Raw genomic sequence first — 19,684 nt, 5'->3', positions numbered from 1 at the left:
ATATTATCAAGCTTACAGGCAAGCTATATGGAGAACACTACACAAGGTATGTGAACCATGAGTTCCATAAGTCCAATGCATCCCAAATAAAGGGAGCCATAAAGAATAATCCATAAACCTAAGGATGGATCCAAATCCCTAGAAAAGAAGTCCAGGAATCCATAGACCTGTGTACCATAATCCTTGTATACCATCACTCTTACCACATACTCCATGCTAACCACACACCTTGGAGTAGAGGTGGACTTTTATCCATAAAAGCATCATATCCATGAGAGATCCAAATATTTCTTCTTTATAAACTGGGTCAGATTCGTCCATAGAAATTGCTTGTGAAGGCTAATATCTATATAAATCTCATCCAAGAAAGAAATCTCCATAGATATAATCCATCCCAATAAAGGGAGTCATAAACAATGTTTCCCTGAAACGATCTCAACGCAAACAACACCACCTTTCTCCTTGCATGGCTATACAAGGGTTAGTGAACATAAAAAATACTTCATAGTAAATAGCCAAAGCACCAACTTTGCAAACTCAAAGTATACTTAGCTTTTCTTTGCCAGTTTGGTCATGAAGCCAAAAGAAATATCTTGTCACCATATCCTTAAGATATCCCGAGATATATCTCTTGTTCTAAGTGCTCTCTTGAAGATTAGTTCTACCATGTGTGGGTGGAACAATAGAGAGCAGACGGAAGGGAACATGGGTACTTCAGAGGGTAGTGTAGAGCACAACATACCATGTGTAGTGTTCTCTTGTCTTACGTGCTCACTTGAAGATTGTTTTCATCATGTGTGGATGGAACAATAGAGAGCAGATGGAAGGGAACATGGGCACTTCAGAGAGTAATGTGGAGCACAACATACCCTGTGTAGTGTTCTCTTGTCCTACGTGCTCTCTTGAAGATTGTTTCTACCATGTGTGGGTGGAACAATAGAGAGTAGATGGAAGGGAACATGGGCACTTCAGAGGGTAGTGTTGAGCACAACATGTTGTGTGTAGTGTTCTCTTGTCCTACGTGCTCTTTTGAAGATTGTTTCTACCATGTGTGGGTAGAACAATAGAGAGCAGATGGAAGGGAACATGGGCACTTGAGAGGGTAGTGTGAGTTGGTGGCCGTAATGCCTATAAACTGTGTGTAGCAGAAATGCTTATGGAACACCAGGTTATCTATGCCTGCGAGTGATTGTTTTATCTTGTTACTTGAGCCCACCTCTCATCCAAGGTGTGTGGTCAGAGTACCAACACGGAGTGCAAGTGGTAAAGTGGACATGACGCCTGGTTGGCACAGGACTTATGTCTATGCCAAGGGTCATGTGGACCGATGCCTTGTTGGCAGGAGACTTATTTTGTCTCGCCCATTTACTTGGGACATGGATTATGATATCTGGACTTCTGGGACTGTTTTTGTCTCGTCCATTTATCTTGGGACATGATTTTGATATTAGTATTATGGAGACTTATTTAGTCTCACCCATTTCTTTGGGACATGGATTCTTCAGTTATATTGGAATTTTGAGACTGTCTCGTCTCGCCCACTCGATGGGACATGATTATATCTTGAATATATGGCTTGAAGATTAAAGTTGCGGACAACTTTTAAGCAGCTGGGGAGGATGTCACTAGCCTGGACATTTCCCAGTATGAAAGGGGTCTGGTGGACTCTAGGATGTCTAAATATTTGGAAAGTACAAGCTTTGGGAATGGGGGATTATCCTAGAATACAAAGGACCACACTCCTAAAATTTAGGAGAGTTGCTATTTTTGGCCCGACTCCGATGGAAATTCTGTTCGCGTGATTACATCTGGAATTGAGCAGATACCAAGAGTTGGCAAAGTGCCTATGATAGAATGTCTACCAGTTGGGATATTTTTAGAGAGAAAGTTTATGGAAGGACCCATCTCTTAGATTGGGACATGTGGCAAGAAAGTGGACCAAAGTGAGACAAGTGGCGTGACACTTGTTAGAAAGTGGATCAAAGTGAGACAAGTGGCCTTACACTTGTCACTTCAGCTATTGTGTGGCTCTCCACTTGTCATTGTAGCCTTCTCTTGCCATTTTAGCTCATGGGAGGCCCAAATCTATAAATTGGAGCCCTCTCTCTTCATTAATAGAGGCTCTCTTGCTGCACACCAGTCTCTACCACCATTACAGGTTGCCCTAAGGATGGCTACTCTCTTTCTCTCTCTTGAAGGCTGCCCATGAAGAATACCGACTGTTGGGGACTGTTTTGGAGGCTTCCATCGCGAAGAAATACTGAAGGCAAGGGTATTTAATCATTTATTATGATTTCTAGCCATTGTACTTGTTGTACCAGCCTTTGTACCTGTTGTACCAGCCTTTGTACTGGCTGTACCAGTCCTTGTAGTTGTTGTACCACCCATTGTATCGGTTGTACTAGCTTCTGTACTTGTTGTACCAACCATTGTACTTGATGTACTAGTCATTGTACATGTTGCACCAGCATTTGTACTTGCTGTACTTGATGTACCAGCCATCGTACCGACTGTACCAACCATTGTACTTGTTGTACTAGCCACTATACCGACTGTACCAACCATTGTACCTACTGTACCGGCTGAATGGAGAGTTGTACTTGCTGTACCAGCTTTTATGTTTCATGCAAAGTGATGATGAATATATGTTAAGGCTGTGGCCATGTTTAAATGTTTTAATATGCATTGATGGTATCAACAAGTGTGTCAAAGGCCCTAGTCCCTCGGGCACCGCCGTGAGTTACATGGGGGTCGGCCCATTCCGGCCTCTATGCGGTGTCACACGTGCAAGCTCCATTTTCAGCATTTGTGGATGTTTTGTCCAGCTTTATGTTGAAATGTTTTAATATGCATTGATGGTATCAACAAGTGTGTCAAAGGCCCTAGTCCCCCGGGCACCCACCGCGAGTTTCACTCGGAGTGCTGGTATGGAAGAAGTCAGTGAGAGCTCTCTGTGCTGGTCCTCGAGCAAGTACAGCTGATCTGGATCTCACTAAGAACTCCCTATGTCTACGGAGCTCTAGAAGAAAAAGTCCCGGGCATCTCTGATCCGGGAAGTCCATGATCCTGGAAAGTGGCCCGAACCCAGCTCGGAAGAGGCAGTGGAACCTCCTCCGTATCTCATAGTACATGGGGCATCGGCATATGTAATGGTCCTCTGTCTCGGGCTCTGTGTGGCAGAGCTGGCATATCCTGTCCTCTAGTGCGGCCGCCCTAGGCCCATATCTGGCAGTCTCCACTCTCAGTTGGTGGGACGACGTGCGGATCTGGCCGATTGCACATCTCACCCCAAAGGATAGATGTATGTCCATGTAGCGTGGACGGACGATGAACCCATCCTCTGTCAGGCATAGGAGGTGATCTCCGTATAAGGCCATCTTTGTCCCCAGTGGACGACTAGGTGAACTCCATGTCCTCTGAGTATCCAGTCTGACAATGTCCTTCCTGATAACCCTATTCCGCTCTGTGCGGTTGAGAGCAAATGACGGGGCCTCTATGTTGTACTGGAAGGGTGGGAGTGCCTCCATCTGCATACTGTGCATGCCAAGTACATATGATTAGATTGATAGAAGTGATCGATACTGCCAAGTACAATGCTTTTGTAGGCTTGCAGCCTTATCTTTTGACCCATACAAGTATCACACTCTAATAAGTGGATGCCACATGGCACACTTATCTTATCCACTTGTAAGAGTGTGTTCACACACTACTAGAACAATAACCCTTTTAGGGGCTGTTCACACACATAAATAGAGGTTCACACACACACACACACACACACACGACTTCGAATTCCAACGAACTCCCCTTCGCAGCAGTGAAGGTGGAGGTGATTGAGAATACCTTCAATAGCAGCTTTAGGATAGCCTTCGGACTGTACCATGTACTCCACTATTCCAAGAACATGGCTTGTTCTCCGCTTCGAACTTAGAGGCTGGTATGAACTTGGCTCAGAGGCTCACATACGAGCATGGGTCGGGTGCTCACCAAAGCATGGTGTTTGCGAAAGACTCAGAGACCAAGTTTCCCTTTCAGGGAGACAATGGCACCAACATCCTGTAACTCAAGCCGGGTTTGACTCTTGGGAGAACCACCATATATTTGCATCATACATTAGCCCTCCCAAAATTACAGCCCCCTTGGGCCCTTTTCTAAGCAAGGATATGATGAGAATGATGAAGCCTTTTATAACATTTAGGCATTACAAAGCAGATAAAAACACACAGAATTATTGCATTCCATTTAGGGGGACTTTCGGGCAAAGAACCCATGACTCAAACACAAAAATAAGGAAAAGAACAATCTTTGCAAGTTAACAAACTTCCCCTTGACCTCTTTCGGCAATGTTTCCATGCCACTGCTCCTTCCATGGCACAATACAAACTTCAATTCGATATTGGAGGCTTCAATTTGGAAAAGACCCAAAGTTTGGATATTGTAGGAACTCATATTTGATGCAGAGGGCTAATTTTTTGCAAAACCCCGAAATTTTTGTGATTGAAATAGCTGGAATGTGATGATCTCTACTTGATTTTTGAGAAACCCTAATTTTTGCTGACGTGGCAGCCTGTAGGTACAACTGATGTGGCGGTGTTGCACATGTGATTGACGAGCTGCTACAGCATGTGTGAGTGTAGGTACAACAGAGGTACGTGCAGGTACAACATTAACAAAGAAGTGGTGGTGCTCAGGGACAGCATTGTATGGAGGCGACTGTCAGCAGCAGCAGCAATAGGGCGTTGACAGTGCCAGGGGCAGCAGCGTATGGCGATGGTGGTCATCAGCAGTGGTAGTGGTATGGCGCTGCAGAGGTGGCACATAGGCTGCACAGAGACTACTGTTGCTCAGGCAGCGACACACAGGTGGCTGCTGCAAAGAGTAGCACAGGGCAGCACATAATGGCATGGACAGCGGGCAGCTGCAGGTCGCTAGGGACGGTCTTAGCAGGTGGTAAAATTGGTATTGCAGCTATGTGCAAGAGAGAGAGGAGATGGTTATGTGTGTGAGAGATTAAACTATTAAATTAACAACATTAATGAACATCTAACCTAATAAAGACGGAAATAGGCAAAGGATTACATTGTGCTGAAAGTTGTCATAAAAAACGAAATAAAAGCACTTGATTGTTTACAAATGAAGGTACAAGTTCATTTTATAAGCTTCTAGCCTTATCTCCATGCCACCTAAGGTACCACGCACATAATAGGATCACTAGACAGGCATCCTCATCTTTATACCTCATAACTGACATTCCCATGCCACACCACACTCAACCAAGCTCCGATATACCCAACAATCCCCCCTTCGGAGCTTAGGTGATGAGACCTTAATGCAAAGAACTCACCGGACAACAACTTCATCACCTCACTGCAAAGAGGCGGATTAGCCATGTGGACCTCCCGGGCCATGCTATCCCCTCAGTCAGCGAGTAATCAAAGTTAAGAATGTGCTTTGTCAACCCCCTTCCTCCTAACTAGGGATAAAAGATAAAATTGAAGCCTTTTATATCATTAAGGCTTGAATTACAAGGCTAGGATTTGGAGCCAATAGCCTATGGAAAAACAAAAACACACATATAGATACAATCAGATTTTTAGTGGGACAACCCTAGGGCAGAGAACCCTTATTTTGATGCAACACAAGTAAAGGAGAACTTTAGAGGTCGGAGCTGCAGCCAAAAGAAATGAAACCAAAGAAGAATCCCCTCTCAAACTAAAGCAAAGTTTTGTTTGTGTTGTTGTTGTAATATGTTAAATAAAAGTGATGAAGTACTCAATGGCGATGTCGATGGAGAGATTGATACCTTTGCAAGAATCCACAATGGAATGAAGGCCAACATTGGAAGTCTAACCTGATATTGACCGTGTGAACGGCTCCCAATCCCAAATTGTAGCGTTGATACAGGGTTAATTTTCAAACCTTATCTCCTCTTTTTGTGGGGTTGTGCAAATTGCCATGTGGCGGCTTTCTACAGTGTGGCTCTCTTCTTCCTCTGCGCTGATCTCGGCCTGTTGCCTGTCTCTCAACAACCGACCTGACGATGACGTGATTCTTCTCTCAATTGTGTGATACGCCTTTTTTGTTCTAGTGCTGTGCTTGATCTGCATTACGGTTGTTGAGATGATGATGGCAATGTTGATAACCTTTTGTGGTCTTTTGATCACAGTCGCACACCGTTGCACTCAATGTGCTTCTCGCAAGTGTTGATTGCCTCCCTCTTCTTCACTCCCTCTTCTCGCATGTGTTGATTGCCTCCCTCTTCTTCACTTGCAGCTCCTCGGGGGCTTGCTTTACTACTCAGTCCCGCCCTCAATGGCTGCAACTAATCCTATTGTGCGTCTGCTCACACCCAATGATGAAAGACTCAAGCAGGCTCCTCCTCTTTAACAATAAGCTACAATAGCTGCTAATATGGTGCCTATTTTGCTCCTGTAGCAGCCTTTGGCATTGCTCTCAATCATCAAACATCATTTTAGTCTTCAAGCAGGTACGCATGAAGCCGTATGGCTCGGTGAAGAATTCTTTCCAGAGTATCCCCAACTCTTGGCGGACTACTTGGAAGCCATGAACCCATTGCCAACCTAAGGAGGGAATGCTACATGCACCTTGCACTGAGGTGCTATGTAACACATTGGCTCATCATTCAGTGTAACATTGTACATCATTAGTACCCATTCAGGAACATTGTTCGTATGGTGTGACCCCATTGTGAGCCCTAGTCCGGGACATGTCATGCCCGAGCTACGTAGGTTAATCTACCAGCCTTAGAGAGTTTGCATGCGTCAGTCCTCTTACTTATTTGGAGATTTCAGGAGATACATTCACGTAGGAGCATGTAGAAGTTAGCCTAGAATTAAGTCTTGCATCAGAAGCATTTATAGCATAAGCATGTAGCATGGGCCAGCTCTAGGCCAGCCCATAAGGCAGCCCACCATGGGCTATGCCTTGGGTTTGGTGTCTAAAACACCATCAGCCCATCAAGCATTCAGTTTGCAGCCTATATAGGGCCTTAAACAGCCAGTCAGCTAGCATTAGGCAGTCGGGCAGCAGTTGGACACGTGTGAAAGCGGAACATTTAATGCTATTTTTTGACATTTTCTCTTGTCCAAAACAGGCCGACAGCCTCTGAAGCAAACTGACACAGCATGTAGTGTCCCTATATAAACATGGGCTCAGTCCTTGCATAAATCATCAAACATCATTTTAGTCTTCAAGCATTCAAGAGCAGAAATGTGTGCCTAGAGCCTCTAATCTCTTGTGCATACATGAAGCATTCTTGTGCTACACTCCCCAAGGCCTCAATGAAGATCTTCTTCAGCATTCAGCCAGCATATGTGCATTCCTCAATAGTTCTAGGCTTGCATAGTGGTCATTGAAGAGATATTCAAAGTGTCTTGGACATCATATGGTTCAGCTTGCGTTCGGTCTTCCTCGTCCTTGCTTTGGGCAGCCCTCAGTCATCATTCATTATTATTGTACAAAGTTCTCCAAAGAAATACAAGCAAAAACTCTTTCGGGGGGGGGGGGGGGGGGACTTCGATGGGTAATTGGGACCCAATCTAGTGTCAACTCATCTTCTCTCTACTTACGCTTGCCAAGTACTACTTCCGATGGATCAACTAGCCAACGACCATAAGCATTTGTGCGCATCTGACCACACAAAATTGCCAACATGATAGACCAAGGCTGCTCTTGTTGAAAAAAGGTTTTGAGCATAGTGATCTAACGCTTCGTGTGTATTCTCAAGCTAGGTGTCATGACCCTGTGAAATGGGTGCAGCATAAGTGTGAGCATGGTGGTCGGTGAGCAAGATAAATATTTTAAGGTTCATACTTGGGTGGCCGGACAAAAAGAAAACATGTGTGGACAACCCCAAGTGTGAAGGGGACAAAGGAATTAAAGTTAAAAAGGTTTTATAACCTTGGGTGGCCCCTAGGAAGGTTTTAAAACCTGGAGTGGCCCCTAGGCTATTTATGGGGGGCTACTCTACTTTTGGAGATTGGGAGCTAGCACACCTCTCTCTCTATCACTGGCTTTTGGGGAAAAGACGGCTGGCGGGCAGCGCTGGGTGCTGGCTGGGGAAAACAGCTACAAGGGCCTCTGCACTGCTGGTCACAGGTTGCTTCTTGGAAGGGGATATAGTCGGGCTGTGTTGCAGAGTGTAGAGGCGCAGCCTAATACTTATTTATGCCTGTTTCTTGGGATATGAAAGTTCGTTGCTGTGTTGCACTACAAGGCAGAGACACAGGCCTACGTTTCTCTCTCTCTCTTTGGCTCTTGGAGGATTGGTTGGCTGCTGTGTGGCTGAATATACAGGCGCCTACAGGATCTTCTTCTTCTCTCTCCTTTGCTTATGGCAAGAAGCTGACTGTCAACTGAGAAGTGTGGACTATAAGAGGGGAACACAAGGCTGGACAGCAGGTTCTCTCACAAGTTTTCTCTCTCCCGGCTGCAAGACAAGAGGGCAGGACTAAACGGGGATTTTCCTCGCGTCTCTTCTCTCTTGTAAAAAGCGACACAAGGACTATAAGTTTCTCTCTCTCTTTGTGAGCAGGTGGGATTGCAGGAGGTGTTATATTGAGTCTCTCTTTTCACTGGCTCGTGACTGTTCCGGAGTTGTTCTCTCTGGCCCTTTGTGAGAGGAAGGGTTTGGCAGTTCAGAGGGTGGAAACAGGGCAAGATTGTGGACTGATTTGGAAAGAGTTTGAGGACTGTTTTCATGGCTGAGTTTGTGGCTATGTGCATGGTTTAGTCAGATGCATATTCAAGGCCTCATGGATGCACTGACTTAGCATATTAGAGGGGATAATAGTGTGGTGTTCTTGGGACACAAAGCTGTGTGTGTAACCTCTATGCTAAGAGGTCCAGAGGATTGGCAAATTGGACTTGTAGACATACGAGCCATGAATGGCCATGTTGTAATCATTTAAACTTTTCCATTGAAATTGAATAAAGAAATACCGAAAGGGGCGCCAAGCTTTGGGGCCAACAGGTGTTGTTCTCTTTCATGTGTTGGAGCACTCTAGCTCCCATATAATTGTTTTATTGGCTGGACTACAAATGGATTGGGTGACTGCTAGTCTACCGCACTTTGGTTTCTACCAGAGGCCGGTTTTACTAGGCTTATACCTAGGGGGGTATACAGGGATTTGATGGCAAATCAGATTCAGGTCAGCCGTGCATTTTCAGGTCATAAAACATCATCAATAATGTCATAAAACATGTCCATATAGTGTCCAACATGTGCTCTATCCATTGGTGCATGTTCTAGGCACCTTGGGCCCTCTTTTCTGTCGAGACTGCACAAATAGGACTGTATACTGCCCCTAATCTGGCCTAAAAGATGGTTGCAAGTAAAGCTCGTAGACACACAAACGCAGATACATGGCAAACTGAAGACCAAGGTGAAAGTACTGGAATGAAAATCCCAGGAAGTGCATGGATCAAGCAGTGCAAGTTGAAGCCATAGAGTCAGGGGGGAAGTGCAGGAAATCAATAGGAGAAACCAGCAGGAGTTTACAAGATGAAACATGGTTGAAAATGGCTCCAAATGGGCCTTCATGAAAGTCTGTTGGCTAAGAGATTAGCTCTTATGAATGAGTTCAATTGGTATTTTTCATACATGAATGTGTAATCTTGAGCATAATTTGTGTGGAAAGACCCTAGATGTGAATGTGAATTTGGTTACACCACATTGTTGCGTTTCTCACATGGTTTGAGAGCTGCTCTCACACACGGGATCACACCAAACATCTGGTATGTTCTCAATTATCAAGATTGTGTCCTTCATTAACATGAACCTGTTGCTTAAAATTTGTGGTGAACGTGGGTTCACCTGTACAATAAAATGATTAACCTTTGTAACACTTGTGCTGTTTTAGGAAGATTTTGATATAATGTTTGGATTTAACAAAGCGCTAAGTATTTTGTTCTAAATGCTGGCATGAACTTCAATTAAAAGATCCTGTCAGGAAGCTTGTGATATCCAGTTTTAGGTTCCTGCAAGTATTAACCGATTTTTTTAAATAAAATTTTTTTGGGCAGGTTTTTATTGCCAGCATCCTTGATTGTCATCAATGACATTGCTGCATATATATTTGGATTCTTTTTTGGGCGTACCCCTCTTATCAAATTGTCACCCAAGAAGACATGGGAAGGTTTTATTGGAGCATCAGTAGCAACAGTGATCTCTGCATTTTTGGTTGGCTCATCTGTTGTTGAATTTGGAGCTGAAGTTTTTCTTTGCAGATTTTCCTTTTCTAATGTTGCATTTGAAGAAAGTTTTATCTATACTATCCTGACACTATGCTAATCTTGGATCTGTATGCAGCTAGCAAACTTGATGGGCCAGTCTTTGTGGCTGACATGTCCTCGAACGGTATGAAGAGAGCATGGGAATGTTCACATAATCAACCCAATCATTTCCTTCAAGAATTTGCTTAGAGTTATGAATGATCTATTTTACAAAGCAATGTATGAAGCGGACCGAATATGCAAGTTTTTTCATTCATTGTTTGGTATTATTGGGCTGCTTGTTCGCTTTGGTGTGGTTTCTTTATTCTTCCAGTTTTCATATGAAGCTGATAATCAACTATGCACCTTGTGTAACATCTCATACAACGGCTGATCAGGCTTCTTTTGCAGGATTTATCAACAGGCCCTTTACATTGTGATCCTGGTCCTCTGTTCAAGCCAAGACATTATAGTCTGCAAGATTGGGCACCCTCATGGGTGAGCTCCAGATTACCTCCTTGTTCCTCTCAAGTCTAGCACTAAAGAACACACGGATGCACATGCACACATAATATCTAGTTCGGCAAATTGTTCTGATTTGGATAGAAAGGAACAATACAAACCAGCTGGCACAACTTGGAAAAACTGCATGTCTTATGATTTGTTTGCAAGTCAATTGCATAGAGAAACTATACCCTCTATTAGTTGGCTCAGCTAGATTTCTTCAAGGGTCCTACAACTCTATGGAGTGGCCTATGTGAGTTATCTAGAAATATAATCATAACCTCAAACTTTTTACGAATTCAGCCAACACACATGATGACTAGCTAATGGCCACATTATAATAGCCTACAAGTTAGACCAAGGATCAAGGGCACATACATACTTCACCACCTTGGATACACAGACTGAGACATGTAAAATAGCAGCATTGAAGTGATTCGTGTTTCAGAGGGAACTCTAGAATGGGATAAAACGAAGCACTGGAGTGAGAGAAAACAATTACATCATGTTTTTGTGTATGATAATTCTAATAGGACAAAGGCATGCTACATCAGATAGACCTTTACAACAAGAGGTCAGCCCTCTTCAGTAGACATCTCTCTTAGCCTGCTTGTCATTTTTTCCATTCGTAATACACTAATATATTTTTTCCATCTGTAATACACTAATATATTTCAACCATGGAAGCTATTTTATCTTGAATAAGTGTTGTGCATAAGTCATACTTGGACATTTTACTTTTTTGGTCTCATGAGCCACTTTGACAGTTGTCATGCCTGTGCCCCTGCGCACATGGACACCATGGCTGAGTTTTCCCTTCACCTCCTGGTAAGTGATAGGAACTCAATTTGATGGTTTATCATTGAAGATTTGTCTACTAAGGTGACATATCTTTATGCATGAACCTGCACCTGCTCGAGTGCTGATGTAGTTTATGCTATGCATGATGGAGTCAATGATTAGAAAGTTTGTGAGTAGACTCTTGTGGAGTCAAGATCACACTTCAGTTTTTGTTAAGTTTGGAAAATAACCGGGATTTTTCCTTTGGTATATAGTTTGATTCTAGCCTGAATCACAAACAAGTTATGCTTGGCTGTTGTTTACAAACAAGATCTCCAGTCCTTTCTGTTTACTAATTGCTATTTTGTTTTTGTCTTACCAGTAAGTGATCTGTCAGGTTTGTCTTTGTAAATTGAACTAACTGCTAATCAATCTATGTTTTTCAGTTTCCATTGCAAGAATTGAGTGTTTTACCAGTGCAAAATCATGCATTAGCATACGGGCTCTTTGCATCTATTATTGCTCCGTTTGGAGGTTTTTTCGCCAGTGGTTTTAAGCGTGCATTCAAAATCAAGGTCTGTAGGGCCATCCTATTTATACATCTCTCTCATAAAGTTTGTTAGGAGCTTAAATGGAAGCTTACAAAAATGACCACCATTGTACTGTAGGACTTTGGGGATAGCATCCCTGGACATGGAGGGATTACAGATCGTATGGACTGTCAGGTAAACTTTTTCCATGGGAGGAAGTATGAGTAGCATGAGTTATGCTGTAGTTTGTTTTTTTTAGCGTTGGATAAAAAAAAGTCTGTCTTCACATAGCAAGCGTGTGGGTAGGTAGTTAGGGTTAGCAGAGCAGCAGCTATGGGGGCTTAAACAGGTACATGGTGATGAGTAGTAAAGAGAGAGTGAGAAATTTGACAAACTGAAATGAGAGAGGAACAGTGATTGCATGACTCAAAGATACTCTCATTAATCTCGGTAAAGCTTCAAAAAACAATGCTTTTATAGGCTTTTAGAGCCTTATCTTTGACACACCACACATTGGGGCCATGACAACATGGCAAGTGTCCATTACATCACTGCTTATCACATACACACGTAAACGGCGACAGGAGATTGTTCACACGCACTTACTCACTTACATAAGTGAGTATTTACACACATACGATGGCTTTTCACACATGGACACAAGCGGGTACACAAACATGGGTACATGTATACGATGGATACACACACTCACAGACTCCGAATACCCAACAATCCCAAATTTTTGAGCGAAGGTGGTGAGACCCTTATGCAAGAAAAGATGCTACCACCTACCCCATTCACGTTGCCTCAGAGCAAGACTCACCATGTGTCACCTCCCATGCCATGGTCACAAAGTCTCTGTGTTTAGGGTTTTGGACCGAGGTAGTGAGGTCAGCACTTTATATCCCCCTTCCCCCTCCCCCCCCCCACACACAAAAAAAAAAAAAAACTCCTAACAGGGATAAGAGAAAACATGGAGCCTTTTATAAGTGAAGGCGATACAAACATATAAAGGACATGACACACACATGGATTATTTAACTTAGTTTTTGGGGGACTCCCCGGACAGAGAACCCATGACCCACACATAAACAGAAAAGGGAAATTTTGGAAGGTTTAATGACTTCCAAGACGCATGTCGATGAAGAATAGTCTCTTTCGGTGGTGTTTCCAAGATTCCGACACTTGAATGCCAAGTGTGGAAGGCGTACTTGCAGTGCTGACGGTTACAAACTTTTTAGGCATGAGAGCCAGGTAAGGAAAGGATAAGCTCCTCCATGATACTCTATCTCTGCAGTAGGTCAGCCCCGATCTCTCATAGGTGGCAAAGCGGTGCTAAAGGCATCAATACCTGAGATGGTGGTAGATGACAATGCTGTTCTCCAACAGCATTGGCAGTTGGCAACGGCAATGACGTGGCCCTGAAGTTGACTCTGCAGCTAGTCAGCCCTGATCTCTCACAAGCGGCAAAGCGGTGCTGAAGGCATATCAATAGCACAGATGGCACGGTAGATGACAGTACCGTTCTCCCACAGCATTGCTAGTCGGCAGCGGCAACAGTAGTTCCAGGAGCACAACAAATGAAGAAGTCCGCAAAGCTGATGGGCGAACGAGCAGCGTGAGCAGCAAGGTGGGCGAGAAGTAGGGTTGTTAGAGGCGTAAGAGATGTTTGGTACGAGGCGGGTATGGTATGCACCTTGAAAGACTCGTATTTTTTAGAGACATTAGAGGCTTGTTAGAGGCTTCTGTTAGTGAGGAAGTCCGCAAAGCTGATGGGCAAACGAGGAGCGTGAGTAGCAAGGTGGGCGAGAAGTAGGGTTGTTAGAGGCGTTTGATACAAGGCGGGTATTAGAGGCGTTTGATACAAGGCGGGTTTTGTATGCAAGGTGGGCGAGAAGTAGGGTTGTTAGAGGCGTTTGATACGAGGCGGGTATTGTATGCACTCCGAAAGACTCGTATTTTTAGAGACGTTAGAGGCGTGTTAGAGGCTTCTGTTTTATATATGTGTGTGTATGTAGATAGATTATTAGAGAGAGAAAGAAAGAAAGAAAGAAAGATTTTATTAACGTCTTCCAAAAGACCGAACTCGGGCTATGATGGGGTATCCTCAGGAGAATGCAAAGCTATATGCATGGAGTATACAATCATGATATGCAACCTAGCTAGCTCCATCCTGTACCATACTGGGGGAATAAAATGGTATACATTAGTGAAGGGGGTGTCCACAGCTCCGTGAAGAACATGGGTCTGCTCTGAAGCGAGCCAGTCGCTCCGCACCCTCTCTGTGAAACTGAGCTCTGATCTCTGTCATCTCTCTCTGGTATAGGCGTGGTGTCCAAAAGCCAGGTGTCCTCTGTCTCCTGCGGGCTCTAAGTGTCTCTGCTCTCTGGAGAGTAATTCCCTTCCGTGTAGGGGCTGGGAGGGGGATGGATCTCTGAAAAAATGTAATCTGTGTCTGTCGCCCCCCCTCTGGAGCAGTCTGAGCCTGTAATAATGTCTCTCTGTGGCGCTGTATGTCTGGAATGAATCTCCCCAGTATGCGCTGGTCTACTGCCTCAAAGATCTGGCGTAGGGAATGTGGCTCTCTGAATAAAATGGGATATCTCTCTCTGATGGCTGTATATGCTCTGCATCTGCATACATAATGCTCCTCACTCTCCACCTCCTCTCTGCACAATCTGCATACCCTCTCCTCTCGGGGGATCCGTGCTGCTCTGCCAGTCTCAATCTCCAATCGGTGTGATGAAACTCTGAGCTGACCAATAGCCACTCGGGAGCCGTGTGGTAGAAAGCCCTCCATGTATCTAGGCCTCTCTATAAATCGATCATCAGTGATACTCATGAAGTGATCTCTGTAGTATAGCATCTTCGGTGGAAGAGGCTGTGTAGGCGATATCCATGTCTCTCGTGTATAGAGCTGCCATAGATCCTGTCTCAATACTCTGTTCCTCTCACTATGAGAGAGATGGATATGTGGTGCATCCCTGTCATACTGGAATGGTGGTAGATGATCCATGTCTAGGCCATGCTGTGAGAACCAATGTGTGACCTGTGCATACCATGATCCTCTGTCTCCTGCCTCAGCCAGCTGTCTAGATGCCTCAAAAGCTCTGTATGACAATCTGTCCTGTGGCATCTCTCTGAATCTGTCTAGCAGGCATATAGTCTGAAATATGGCCTCTACCATCATAGGAGGCGTAGCAAACTCTGCTCGGATAATGTCATGAGGTACTGACGGTATGCTGCGTATCATGCGTGCCATCATGAGGGCCTGTGGTCTCTCTATCTGTGTCCACCAATGAGTAGCAAGGCCTGGCGCCCATACCGCTGCTCCATACATCAATGCCGGTGTGACTAATGTGTCAAATAGCCACCCCTTCGTCCAGGGCTCCTGAAAATGCGCCTGGTGGCACTGTCTCTATAGCATAGCCAATGCTGCATATCCCCGTGTCAATCTAGCTCTGGCTGCTGAACCCATGGTGAAGCGTGTGGCTGACTCCTGCCCTGTCTCGATGTATGAAAGACCATAACCTTGGTTTTCCCAAGGTTCACGGTAGAGTCTAGATCATTAGTTTTTAAAGAAATTAAGCATGATTGGAGGCTTCTGTTAGTGAGGAAGTCCGCAAAGCTGATGGGCAAATGAGGAGCGTGAGTAGCAAGGTGGGCGAGAAGCAGGGTTGTTAGAGGCATAAGAGGCGTTTGGTACGAGGCGGAAATGGTATGCACTTTGAAAGACTTGTATTTTTTAGAGACATTAGAGGCGTGTTAGATGCTTGTGTTAGTGAGGAAGTTTGCAAAGCTGATGGGCAAACGAGGAGCATGAGTAGCAAGATGGGCAAGAAGCACAGTTATTAGAGGCGTAAGAGGCGTTTGGTACGAGGCGGGTATGGTATGCATTCCGAAAGACTCGTATTTTTAGAGACGTTAGAGATGTATTAGAGGCTTTTGTTTTATATGTGTGTGTGTGTGTGTGTGTAGATAGATTATGAGAGAGAGAGAGAGAGAGAGAGAGAGAGAGAAAGAAAGCTGTATTAACGTCTACTAGAGGCCAAACTCGACCTATGAGACAAATCGATGTACAACTGTCAATGTCTTCTGGATGTCCAGAAAAAAAAAAGGTCAAAATGAACATGAAATAAACTATGAAAGTATTGAGCTAGTGGGGGGGGTGTGATGGATGGAGCACTATTGCTAGAGGCTCAGCATGCAACCTATATGCGCAGGGTATACAAGAATGCAATGCAGATCTATCTAGCTCCAACCAGTACCATAATGGGGGTGTAATATGTGATACATAGACGATGGCGAGGCAAAAATACCTCAGAGCATGATCTTCGGGTGTGAGTGTAAGTGAGCTAGCCGCTCTTGGATATGGTGCTGATGTCGAGCCCGTATCTTTGTGATCTCCCTCTGATGTAGTCTGGGAGTCTGATGCTCTCGGTCTCCGTCTGGCTCGGAGGTCCGCAGCGCGCTGAAGTGTAACCCCCTCCTGTGTCAGGATAGGCACTGGGATAGATCTCTGGAAGAAATCAGTGAGCTGGAGTTGTCGCCCACCTCTCCCTGTGGTATGAGTCCGTAGCAGTGTCTCTTTGTGGCGATGTGTCTCTAGCAAGAACTGGCCAAATCTGCGCTGGTCTGTGGACTCCATGATCTGGCGGAGTGAGAGAGTATCAACTTTCAAGACCTTAGACGGTAGAGTCTAGACCATTAGTTTTTAAAGAAATTAAGCATGATTGGAGGCTTCTGTTAGTCAGGAAGTCCGCAAAGCTGATGTGCAAACGAGGAGCGTGAGTAGCAAGGTGGGCGAGAAGTAGGGTTGTTAGAGGCATAAGAGGCATTTGGTACGAGGCGGGTATGGTATGCACTCTAAAAAACTCCCATTTTTAGAGACATTAGAGGCATTTTAGAGGCTTCTATTTTATCTACGTGTGTGTGTATGTAGATAGATTAAGAGAGAGAGAGAGAGAGAGAGAGAGAGAGAGAGAGAGTCAACTTTCAAGACCTTAGACGGTAGAGTCTAGACCATTAGTTTTTATAGAAATTAAGCATGATTGAACACTCAAAAAAGTGAGTAGGTAATAGATTCATGATTCATCATTGAAGAGGGCACATAAAAAAGATTCATACATGCCACATGATCAAAAAAGATTCATGGCCTAGGGACCAGGTTCCATACGTTAGTCAAAGTCCGAACTATCGGATCTACCACTAGTAGCCTCACTCTCATCACTACTAGGAGAAGGTTGTTAGAATGCACAGCGGAAATGAAGATAACTGCTGTAGAGAGCAATACACAGATGAAAGAGAGAGAGAAGCTATGTAACTTTGCTATATACACCAATAAAATCCCGGAAAATATATAATGGAGTGTGGGGGCAAGGGGCCATTTTATATGGCCCCTGGCTACTGGTCGGCCAATCCATACACAGCCGACAGCAGCCTTGGCTGCCCACGACCAGCAAAATGCTGAGTCGGCCAGGAGATGCAGTCGGCCAGCACTGAGGGATAGTCGGCCAGCACCAGAGTAGTCGGGTAGCAAGAAAACACAGTCGGCCAGCATCTGGGGGCAGCCGACAACCCACCCACTCCAGAAAAATAGGAAAAATATACTCTGAGAGAGGAAAAATGGGAAGACACTAAAACGGGCGGGCACACCCACAACAAAGGTCTTGACATAGTGTAGAGACAGGAGATGACTGCTAACACTCCCTCTCAGTGGCGTAGAAGAGTCCAAGATCCTTTGTACCCTGCAGATACCACAAGATCCGCAATCTTGCATCAGCGGCGTCTGCATAAATGAGCTCAACAGCCCCACAGGAAAGCTCAAGTCCAATCTGGTGTTTAGCAACCAAATCAGTGAACCAACTAGCTTCCGGTACAATGTTAGGACCTTGTGTTTTTCTTTGGACAACAAGCAGGTGGGCACGGGCACGGGATGGACAGTGTGAACGGCATCAGTTTGGATATGAAAAGGAAACCCATATGTGTGGCCAGCCCAAGTGTGAAGGGGAACAAAAGGATTTTAATGTTTATAAGGTTTAAGAACCTTTGAAGGCTTAAAAATAATTATTATATTTGAATGGATGCGTTTTTGCTATTGCTTTTAGTTTTTGGAGAAAAAGCAGGTGGAGGCGCCTCTTTATAAAGGGAAGGGTGGCGGATTCTGAAGCGTGAGTCATCGTGTGGTAGCGTGTGGTATATGCGGGCGCATCTCCTTGGAGCAGGCCACGTGTGGGCACTAGGCGGGCTGCAGCCAGCAATGGGCACCAGGCGGTTGCGGGTATGGAAAACAGCCAGCCGGCTGCGTGTATGGAAACAGCCAGGCGGGCTGCGTATGTGGAAGCAGTCAGACGGGAGACCTTCGGCAAAGTGGAGCAGTCCACATGCACGTGGCGGCTGCATGTGTGAAAGTAGCCAGGCAGAGTGATGGTCTGTGGTGGTGATGCAGGCGGAGCAACGGTCTCAGGTGGTGGCGGAGGCGGGGCGCAGGTGGACAAGGACGGCATGGCTATGAGACAAGTCCGGGCGTGAAGATGTACAGCAGTTCCGACGCGATGGGTGTCCAGGATGAGCTCCTACGGGGCATCTACGCCTACGGCTTAGAGAGGCCCTCGGCCATTCAGTGGCGCGCTAACCGTCCCATCATCTAGAACCATGACGTTATCGTCGAGGCCCAATTGGGCACCACCAAGACCTCCATGATCGCTCTCGCCGTCTACCAGATCATCGACACCTCCGTCAAAGAGTTCTTTATTCGTGGATTGCAGGCCTTGCCTTCCAGGGGCAGGCGTCACTCCGCCGGAGAGAGAGGGCCCCGGGGAAGCGCTTCCCCCGCCGTTTTAGAGAATGGGATACAGAGGATCAAGCTAAGATGCACAGGATGATGTTCATGGAAGAGTTGTGTTGTTACTCTTTGTCTTGGACTTATGTGTATTCAGGGATTACTTGACACGTCCTCTATCTTTCTCTCTCTGGGTTTTGGCAGTCGTGCGTGGATGGTATATCTGTCATGGAAAGAGGACATTGGTTTTAGATAAGAAACAAGACTTTGGTATCGAGGAAACATGCCTTTGGTTTATGGGATACAGGTCTTTAGTTTATCTGATATAGGTCTTTGGATTCATGTGAACAGGTTGTAGTCTTCTCGAGCTTACATGCAAGCTTTGACTATAGGGAAGGACATATGGTTTGGTACAGCCCTACTGCCGTTTGGGAAAGGGTTTGAGGGATCCATGGTAGAGATAGAGAAGACCTTTTCAAGGAGGGAGGTGTTGTACAGGTGTGCCTTATCTATGGTATACTGTGCTGTAATAACGAGAGTTCTTATTTGGAAGTCCTGGGTGAAACTATATGGATGCGAAGTGGATGGAGGAGGGTGACTTAGTAGATTCACCTAAGGTATTGCAACTTTATATTGATGTCTTTGAGTTGGAGCCGACTCATGCGACGGCTCATTCAGGTTCAGCAGAGCATAGGTCTGGAGCATTGCCTGATGCTCAAGAGGGGGGTAGCACCTCCGCTCCCTTGTTATAGACAGGCTCAATTTTCATCTAGGAGTCGCTTGGTGACATCTTTGTATTCACCCGAAGCTACTGAGGCTGAAAGTACATCTGCTTATGGGACTTCTATGATATTGT

General features: G+C 45.1%; 1 protein-coding gene across 2 annotated transcripts in view; it reads left to right on the top strand.

Annotated features, from left to right (window-relative positions):
- The window catches only part of LOC147634654 (phosphatidate cytidylyltransferase 1-like), an 84,262-nt gene that overhangs the window by 54,002 nt on the left and 10,576 nt on the right, over positions 1-19,684 (top strand). For both annotated transcript variants that reach the window (XR_015266772.1, XM_086803791.1), the window contains exons 5-9: positions 10,045-10,201; positions 10,331-10,378; positions 10,645-10,731; positions 11,964-12,092; positions 12,186-12,242. Coding sequence is in view for 1 of the 2 variants with exons in the window: in XM_086803791.1 (XP_086659917.1) it covers positions 10,045-10,201; positions 10,331-10,378; positions 10,645-10,731; positions 11,964-12,092; positions 12,186-12,242 (478 nt within the window). In the remaining variant the exon portion in view is untranslated. The remainder of the gene's footprint in view (positions 1-10,044; positions 10,202-10,330; positions 10,379-10,644; positions 10,732-11,963; positions 12,093-12,185; positions 12,243-19,684) is intronic.

Source organism: Cibotium barometz, chromosome 10 (assembly GCF_041138505.1).
Source record: "Cibotium barometz isolate CiBa-2024 chromosome 10, ASM4113850v1, whole genome shotgun sequence".
In the NCBI taxonomy this organism is placed as follows: Eukaryota; Viridiplantae; Streptophyta; class Polypodiopsida; order Cyatheales; family Cibotiaceae; genus Cibotium; species Cibotium barometz.
The sequence above is the reverse complement of the archived record's forward strand: the minus strand, read 5'-3'. Positions and strand labels throughout refer to the sequence as shown.